Raw genomic sequence first — 9,005 nt, 5'->3', positions numbered from 1 at the left:
GCCGCAGCCTTCTCCACGAGCCGCTCCACTCCACCAGCTGTCCCATGAGCCACTCCCGCCGTCCACGAACTGCTCTGGCAGCTGCTCCGCTCTGCTCAGCGACCTGTGAGCCACTCAGCTCTGCTCCACTTCAGCCGTACCTTGGGCCGCTCCCACAAGGCTCCGCTCTGCTCTGCTCGCTGCTTCTCCAGCCGCTCCGCCCTGCTCACCGACCTGTGAGTCGCTCAGCTCCGCTCCAACTGCCTCCATGAGGCTCCACTCTGCTAGCGGCTTCGCCAGCCGCTTAGCAATATAGCTTCAGGCTCCCCCACTAGTTAACACAGCCTCAGTGATCTCAGCTCTTTTGTGATTTCAGCTCATAGTAGGGGAGCCCCAGTGCTAGTGCACCATTGGCCCAAAGTGAATTCAGCTCAGCAGTCTGTAATTAGACTTCTAATGGAATCAAAGTTAGCTCTGACATTTAACAGTGGAGAAAGAAGGTAGTGCAATTGGTGTTTCAACCCCTCGGGGAGGGAGCCATACCATCAGGTACAAATACCTGTCCCCATCCTCTCTCTATTCACTGGGTTTTGTAACCCATGCCCCTTGTCAAGCAAGTGCTACTTAGGTAATGGTGATGGACTCACTCAGTCCTTCTGTCATACAACAGGTTCACTGCCCTTGATTCACAGAATCAGGGTAACAAAACTTTATTCTTCCTGCCCCAATAACAAAGAAACTGGGGATCCCACACCAGCCAAAGTAACCACTTTGAGTTGCTGTTGTTTCATGCCAGGCGAGTGGGTGTGCCTATGCAAACAAGATCAGCCCCTGGAGTTCTTTTCCACACTCGCCATAATTCACCACCAGATGTCAGGGTAGAGCTCATCCTGACTCTGCTTACATCCATATCAGGATGATTTGTTCCTGCACCCTCAATAAGGCGTCTTTAAAATACAGCCAGCTCTCCTGGACTCCTTTCTCCCCCATATTAGCCTCCCAGGGGATCCTGCCCATCAGTTCCCTAAGAGAGTCTGCCTGCTTTTCTGAAATCCAGTGTGCGTATTTTGCTACTCACCTTTCTTCCCTGTGTCAGGATCCTGAACTCAACCATCTCATGGTCACTGCTGCCTAGGTTGCCTTCTACTTCTACTTCCTCTACTAATTCTTCCCTGTTTGTAAGCAGCAGGTCAAGAGGAGCATGGCCCCTATTTGATTCCCCAGTACTTGTACCAGGAAGTTGTCCCCAACACTCTCCAAAAACTTCCTGGATTGTCTGTGCATTACTGTATTGTTCTCCCAGTAGATGTCAGGGTGATTGAAGTCCCCCATGAGAACCAGGGCCTGTGATCTGGAAACTTCAGTTAGTTGTCCGAAGAAAGCCTTGTCTACCTCATCCATGTGATCTGGTGGTCTAGAGCAGACGCCCACCACGACATCACCCTTGTTGCTCTTGCCTCTAAATTTAACCCAAAGACTCTCAACAGGCTTTTTTCCAGTTTCATACTGGAGCTTTGAGCAATCATACTGCTCTCTTACATACGATGCAACTCCTCTACCTTTCCTCCTGTACCTGTCCTTCCTGAACAGTTTGTACCCATCCATGACAGTGCTCCAGTCATGTGAACTGCCCCACCAAGTTTCTGTTATTCCAATCTAGGGTGACCAGACAGCAAATGTGAAAAATCGGGATGGGGTGGGGGGGTAATAGGAGCCTATATAAGAAAAAGACCCAAAAATCGGGACTGTCCCTATAAAATTGGGACATCTGGTCACCCTATTCCAATCACATCATAATTCTTTGATTGTGCCAGGACTTCCAATTCTTCCTGCTTGTTTCCCAGGCTTCTTGCGTTAGTGTACATGCACCTAAGATAACTAGCCAATTGCCCTTTCTCAGTATGAATCAGGAGGCTTCCCCTCTTGTACCTTCCTCCTTGTGTTTCCTCCTGATATCCCACTTCCCCACTTAACTCTGGGCTTAAGTCACCATCCCCTGGTGAACCTAGTTTAAAGCTCTTCTCACTAGGTTAGCAAGCCTGCCTGCAAAGATGCTCTTGCCTCTCTTTGTTAGGTGAATCCCATCTCTTCCTAGCAATCCTTCTTCCCGGAATAACATCCCATGGTCAAAGAATCCAAAGCCCTCTCTCCAACACCACCTGCATAACCATTCATTCACCTCCACAATTCGCAGGTAATCTCTCCTCATATTGTTTGGGTGCTGCTACAGCTCAGGCCAAACCATGAGGCATATTCTTTATTAGTGGTGTTTATTACCAATAGTTGTAGAATGTTATATCAATCCTTTGATACTACTGTGATGGACACCTGAGAAATACCTAAAATAGATTAGTGGATATCCCCCAAAGTCATCTCTTAGCCACTCAATACAGATAAAATCCTTTTAATTTTTCTGCATGAGTCAATTCTTCCAGCATCCTGATCATTTCTGTTCTCCTGATCTGAATTCCCTGCAATTTGTCTGGATCTCTCTGATAATTGTAGAAATCTAGAGTTGGAAGGGACCTCAAGATAATAAGGTGGTGCCCCAAACTGAACACAATATTTCAGGACTAAAGTACTTATGTAGTCCTTACTCAAGTTAAATTTCCATAAGTGCAATAAGTATTTGACATATTGAAATAAACGTGGTCGGGGAATCAAAAGGGGAAATGGATCCATGGTGCACTAGGGTCCAGAAGATCAAATTTAGAACTGACTTACTGTATAATGCTCCAAAGATATATATTAAAACCCTGGCTTTTTTGTTTTGTTTTTTAAAAAGGCAAATGGAAAGGCAGATACCTTGAGTTGGGCTGCTGACAAGCTACTATGATTTCATTCTCCAGACACACCCTGCTTCTTGTAAAGGATTCTGAATAGTCTAGTTCAACAAGCATTTTCCTGTCCCAGGAATTATAATAATTAGAATTACTGCTAGAGGGCATGCAAAACACTGTGCACATATTGCTATGCGACAGTGTGTATGCACTCCATGTAAACAAAAGATGTGCGTGTGTATGGGGGGCAATAGATCAGCAGAGACAGTATGGAAGCCTAGCAGGGGGGGTGTATGTTTTAATTATATGGAGTTAAGCAGCTGACAGGTTTCAGCGTAGCAGACGTGTTAGTCTGTATCCGCAAAAAGAACAGGAGTACTTGTGGCACCTTAGAGACTAACAAATTTATTAGAGCATAAGCTTTCGTGGGCTACTGCTTTGCTCTAATAAATGTGTTAGTCTCTAAGGTGCCACAAATACTCCTGTTCTTTAAGCAGCTGAATTTTTGTCAAGAAAAAGAGGCTTTGTCTGTACTTATTCCCATCATCTTGTGGGAAAATACCATGTGCTTTGTGTCAAACTCTCTCTGAACTCAACTGAAATTTCACTTGGCTCGAGGGAGCAAACACAGGAGCTCAGGTATCGCTGACAGCTGGAACGCAGAGAAGTATCGGGTTTCAAAGAAACAACGAGGACGTTCAGCTAATCTGATGGATTTGATGGCTGTGCATTTCTAACTTTAGTGAATTGTCCAATAAAACCGAACCAGAGAGGGGAGGATAAAGAGAGGTAAGAGAAGGAAGATGTGTGGAATACGGTAAATGATTAATTTAGAATTTTTAACACTGAAAAGGGGCGACAGAAGCTCCCTGTTGCGCTAATGGGAAAGGAGAGGAGGCTTTTCTGAGATAGAAATTATGTCCATCTCTGTGAAACCTTCCTTATGCCCTTAGGGAATCCGAGTCTCAGCTTCCAGCTTGTTTCCGAACGGGAAGAAATAAGGAGGATCAGGCTGGGCCAAGAAGCTGCAGCAGGTTGGGGTATTGGTTTTCTGTTCTTTCCTGTCACATGGCCCGTAATTGGATCCCTGGCTCTGCTGGGGGCTGCAGTTGCAGAGCAGATGCTGTAGGGTGTCTCTGCTATCGCTGCATTTCCCCTTCCCTGCACCCCAGCCCCCTGCACAGAAGCACCCGAGGCAGGAGGCTCCGTTCCCTGCTGCGCTGGATGAAGGAGCTGAGCGGGGACCTGCTGCCTGCCCTCGCCCATGGAGTGTCCCGCAGCCACCGTGGCACTCGCCCTCTCGGGACTGGCGCTGACTTTCTGCTTTGAGCGGCTCTATTCCGGTGAGTGGCATTTGGCAGCGCCCTGGGGACTGCGCCCGGAATGTCCCGCACGGACTGGGAGTAGCCGAGGGACCGGGCTCTTTCACGCGGCGGCTCGGGAAAGGTCGCTGTTGTAAAGCTGGACCTGGCTGGCTGTTCTAGCTCACCCAGCGGCGGAGGGCGACTTTGCCCCTTTGGGCCGGGTCGCACTGTACCTGCACCCAGGATGCGCTCAGCTCCAGGATCCCGAAGCTATTGCCCCCCGTCCCCGCAGACTTCATACAAAGCTCGGACTAATTTGGTTGCAGCTGGGAGGTATTTTTTCATGGCTATTCGCTGCACTTGGCAGATTGCAGACCCTCTAGCACTGAGTGTGGGGATTATGTAAAGAATCGGTCCGAGACAGGAGAGTCTGTGTGGTGTATATACAGAGAGAGAAACAGAAATGAGAGATACTGAAAGTGCTGCATTTGGCTCTGAGGCTGAAGAAATATTAAGTGAGCAAACGAAAGCAACATGAGTCTGCTCCCAACTCCGCACAGCTGGGGGTATCTGTAGGGAATGAGGAACATGCTGAGTGGTAGGAGCAGCTAATCCGTAGGAAATGAGACAAACGACATTAATCTAGGGCTGTGTCAGACCAGCAGAGCCAGCCTTTGGGAGGTACCAGGCATTCCTCTTCCTGAAGAGTGATGGTTGAATCTGATGTTTCTGTAAATGCTTTGTTGTGTTCAGGTTCTTATCCCACCCACCGTCCTGACATCGCTATAGCCTCAGCATTTACTAATTAGTTCTTTATTGTTACTCTAAGAATTAGCCAAAACATTTGTAATTTCATTGACATCAATAAGTGAAGTGTAATGTTTTAAATACCTTAAAATCTCTTTGCTTATGACGGTCAAGGGGTAAGCAAGCATTTTTCCAGCTCCCAAAGGTCTCCAACTACAAGATCCCAACACCTCAGCCTGTGGATGTTTTGTGGGATTCTCCATCGAGAAGGCTATGTATGCCCTGGGCTTCCCTTCAGGTTACATGCCTACACTTATGTCACTGTATAACTTCTTTACAGGTGTGCTTGAATTGAGGAAGGCGTTATAACTGATTATGTGAGGCTGGGGAGTTATGGATGCTTTTACCAGACTCCCCTCTTATTTGGGTTGGTTGGGAAAGCCTGCCTGTGGGCAGAGGGAGAGATGTCTATGTTTCGAGAAATAATTAGTGGCACATTTTTTTCTTACAGTCTGGGTCCTGCTGCACAGACAGAGTGAGGTGTCCCCCCCAAGCCCCATTTTGCCAGTGTCTTGTTAACATGAGAGAGACCTGTTCCTCAAAGGCAATAGGGCATGCAGGCTATTAGCTTCCTGTTACTGACAACTGTCAGAGCTACTGGGTACATGATGAGTTTTCTGCTTAAAGGTCATTTTGCTGCAGTGTTTCATTTTCTTTTTATAATCATTCCTGGTTCTTATTCCCCACCTGAGATCATTATACCGTTTGTGCTGGCATAAAACCATCTCTACAGGAACTAACTGATGTCACATACAGCAGATAATGGGATGAATTCTACACTCACACTTGCTGCCCTTAAACTGAGTGGAGAAATTGGCTTATTTACTTTAGCTGTGAACTCATCTAACCAGCAATGACTTTGCTTTGATGCAAAGATGACTGCTAGAGTTAAGGTTACAAAATAGTTTCCATGACAGTCCCCTGTTTTTATTTGCATGCAACTTTTTCTCCCCCCTAAATCAGTTGTTAGGCTGAAATTTGGCCTCTACCTGCAGCTGATATTTTTGACTTGCAAGGAGCAGAATGTGAGCGAGTATGTTTCCAAATAACAATCATAGATCATTGAAAATATGGGATGGGCTGACAGCTGCACAGAGGGGGAAAATCTAGCCTTTCTGAGTGCCCTTTCCTGTGGAATCATTGGTGCACAAAGCAGGTGTTTCATCCCTGAGTGGCTTGGAGTGCTACTTCATTCAAACTCCCTGAGGGGAATTGGGATCAGAAGATCCATATTATGTCAGAACTTCTTCCTGCAGGAGGACTGCATGTGAGCCAGTGGACAGTTACTTCATGGCCCGGGGGGAGGATTCTATTCCCACACACACCTTGACACATCTGCCCAACATCTGGCTTCATTCACTGGAGACTTTAAAGATGGATAGGCACACATGCAAGAGTAGGTAGTTAAGTGGGCAACTATTTAGTTATAGAAATGTACACTCTCGCTGCTGAAGCAGGAGGTTACTGTAAACTTGAGAGGATTCATAGCAAAGGTTGATGGATCTTTTAAGCACAGCAAGCTGCTTAGGTTCTGACAAAGGAGATTACAACACTTTGGCAGCTCTGCAAGTATATTAACTCTCCAGCAAGGACCTTCAGAACCTGCTGCACAAGCAAAGTCTGCAGAGTTTTTAAACTGCACCTCTCGGTTTTTATTTTTAACATTAAATCCCAGAGAAATTAAATGTGACAAACTAGGGCCTGTAAGAACAATTAGGGTTAGGAGTATAGTACTTCAAAGTCATGAAATTACACTGCAGGAGAAACATTTATGTTTGTAAGTTGGCATATGGCACATTTTTGCTAATTTATATTTCTTTTCTTTGTTAAATATAAATTTTCATACATCACTGCAGTAAATACAAAACTATAGAATACAGAGCATATGCATCATGGCTGAGCTGATGATGTGGGAGAAACCTTCACTTTGGGAATTTCATGATATGAAATACTTCATGTGACAACTGTCAGTGCAGTAACAACTGCTTTTTTAATTTAGTGCTGTTTATTTTAATTTATTATTTTTCTTCCCTTCTCTGCTCTACACAGTCTCTTCTAAGACAAACGTTTAATCCAATAATGTTAAAATTTGAATCCAACCACAATGTTCAATTGAATTTGAAATTGGGATGAGTGAACTCATGCTACTTAATGTCAAGGGAAGAGCTGCATTTATTGCAGTTTAATATCCCAAGGCCAGAGGACTCAGGACTTATTCACTTCCCCCTTATATTCAGTATGAAAGCCTGTTAATGCCAAATGGAATGTGGCCTCTTGCATCTGTATTTTTAATATTCATTTTCAATTTCTTCATCTTAGGTCTATATGATTTATAAGGATGCTATCATTTCTGCCCTTCCTGTTGCCAGATTTGGCCTATTTTTCCTTTCTCTAGTCCCACTCCACTTAACAATGCTGGAATCGGCAGCTTCCTGTTTTCCTCCCACCTGAATCTCCTGATCTTTTTTGCCTTATTTTCTTACTCCTTCTCTCACAGCCTATCATCCCTGCAGTGAATGGGGAAATACTCTGTTTAGACTCAATACAGCATTTCTAACCACCTTGAGAGATGGCAAAGTATTCAACGAAGATACTTCAGCACAGCACAGCACAGCACACTTGTACATCAGCGCAAGGGGCAGGTAAATAAAAATCTACATGTTACTGGCACAATTTCCAAGGGGTCGAGTTTCCTGGTTTTCCACCACACTTGGACAGTGGAACTATATTTGAAAACAATGATATGTTAAAAAGCAGCAAAGAGATTACTCAACTTTACCTAAAGATGTGTTCTGTGTCAAAGTGATATCTCCCCTACTTCTAGTCCAAAGAATCACAAAGCAAGTCTGAATGAATCTATCACCTTGAGGTTGAACATCAGCCAAGAGGTGCAAAACCAGAGCTGCTACAGCACTTTTTATGCATTATAGATTAAAAAACAATGTTTGCAAAATACTTCAATTTTTAATTTTAATATTTAAAATGCCTCCTGTGCTCATAGGCTAGTTTGCCTGTATCATAACACAATATGCAATGCAAAACTTTTAACCAATCCACTCATAATACGCAAATGACGTGCTGGTATTCAATCTATAAAACTGAATCTTCAAAGAAAATTATTGGTCTGGTAAAAATATTTTTAATAATGACCACAGAAGCCATATTTGTCTGTTTGATCTCCTGAAGCATCTTCTGGTTTTAATCAGTGTTCCCACATAAAATACAGTGGAAATCGACAATAACAAAACCCCTGTTCCCTATTCATAAGGCAACAACCAGGCTCTCCTCTCAGGAAGGAAAGTTGGTGTTCTGGCCCTTCAATTCCTGGGCCCTAACCTCTATTACTATTGGGATGTCTTGGCATCAGTTAAATGGTTTCAGTCCTTCTCTCCATTATTTTACTGTTTCATTAAATGTTTGTTGTTTAATTATATCCTTTCAATCAAATTAGAGACTGCAACATCTGGTTAATGCCTGTAACTGTTGCCATCTGCACCTAGATAAAACTCTCTTCATTTAAGGAGGATTGCTCAAGTTCCAAATTGCAGTTTAGAAACAGTTTAGTTTGAGTGGTGGGTAACTTAAAAGGAACTTCTTCAAGTTGATGCCCTGCTTGTTGCGATGTATGCAAGAGTGATGTACAGTACCCTCTCATCCTGTTCAGCAGGAGGCTTTAGCTGCCACGTACATATACACACTTGCACATGCCGAAGGAGCCCAAGCACTAAATCTGCACTAAGTATCTGGCCACCAGTTGCTAGACCAGTCCCTCTAGAATGTAAATTGGCTCCAGAATCTCACTTCCTGGTTTTGGAAAGCTGCTGTCCCTGTGTTATTCCCTTCACAAACTTTACTGAACAATTTTAATAAGAACAAACCACCACCAAAACTGTCAATTCATCTGTGGGAAATGTAGGATCCTACATGCTCTGTCCTTGCCCCATGGGGGCTCTTAAAGGCTAATGTTATAGACATTGCATTACTATTGTACTGAAATCTAAGATGGAGATATCAGCTTCCTTACTCTCTCTCTCTCTTACTGCCCTCTATACCATAGCCATTGCTGACTGGCTGATGTTAAAAACCAATAAACTTGGCTGGAGCTATTCTCTGCACACCCTGTTTTTTTAGAATA

The 9,005-nt window shown here is 44.3% G+C and overlaps 1 protein-coding gene across 1 annotated transcript in view; it reads left to right on the top strand.

Annotated features, from left to right (window-relative positions):
• Nucleotides 1-3,907: 3,907 nt before the first annotated feature.
• The window catches only part of KREMEN1 (kringle containing transmembrane protein 1), a 74,294-nt gene continuing 69,196 nt past the window's right edge, over nucleotides 3,908-9,005 (top strand). The window contains exon 1 of the mRNA XM_054005998.1: nucleotides 3,908-4,102. Within this exon, the coding sequence (XP_053861973.1) occupies nucleotides 4,024-4,102 (79 nt within the window). The 5' untranslated portion in view covers nucleotides 3,908-4,023. The remainder of the gene's footprint in view (nucleotides 4,103-9,005) is intronic.

This window comes from Malaclemys terrapin, chromosome 16, assembly GCF_027887155.1.
Source record: "Malaclemys terrapin pileata isolate rMalTer1 chromosome 16, rMalTer1.hap1, whole genome shotgun sequence".
In the NCBI taxonomy this organism is placed as follows: Eukaryota; Metazoa; Chordata; order Testudines; family Emydidae; genus Malaclemys; species Malaclemys terrapin.
The sequence above is the reverse complement of the archived record's forward strand: the minus strand, read 5'-3'. Positions and strand labels throughout refer to the sequence as shown.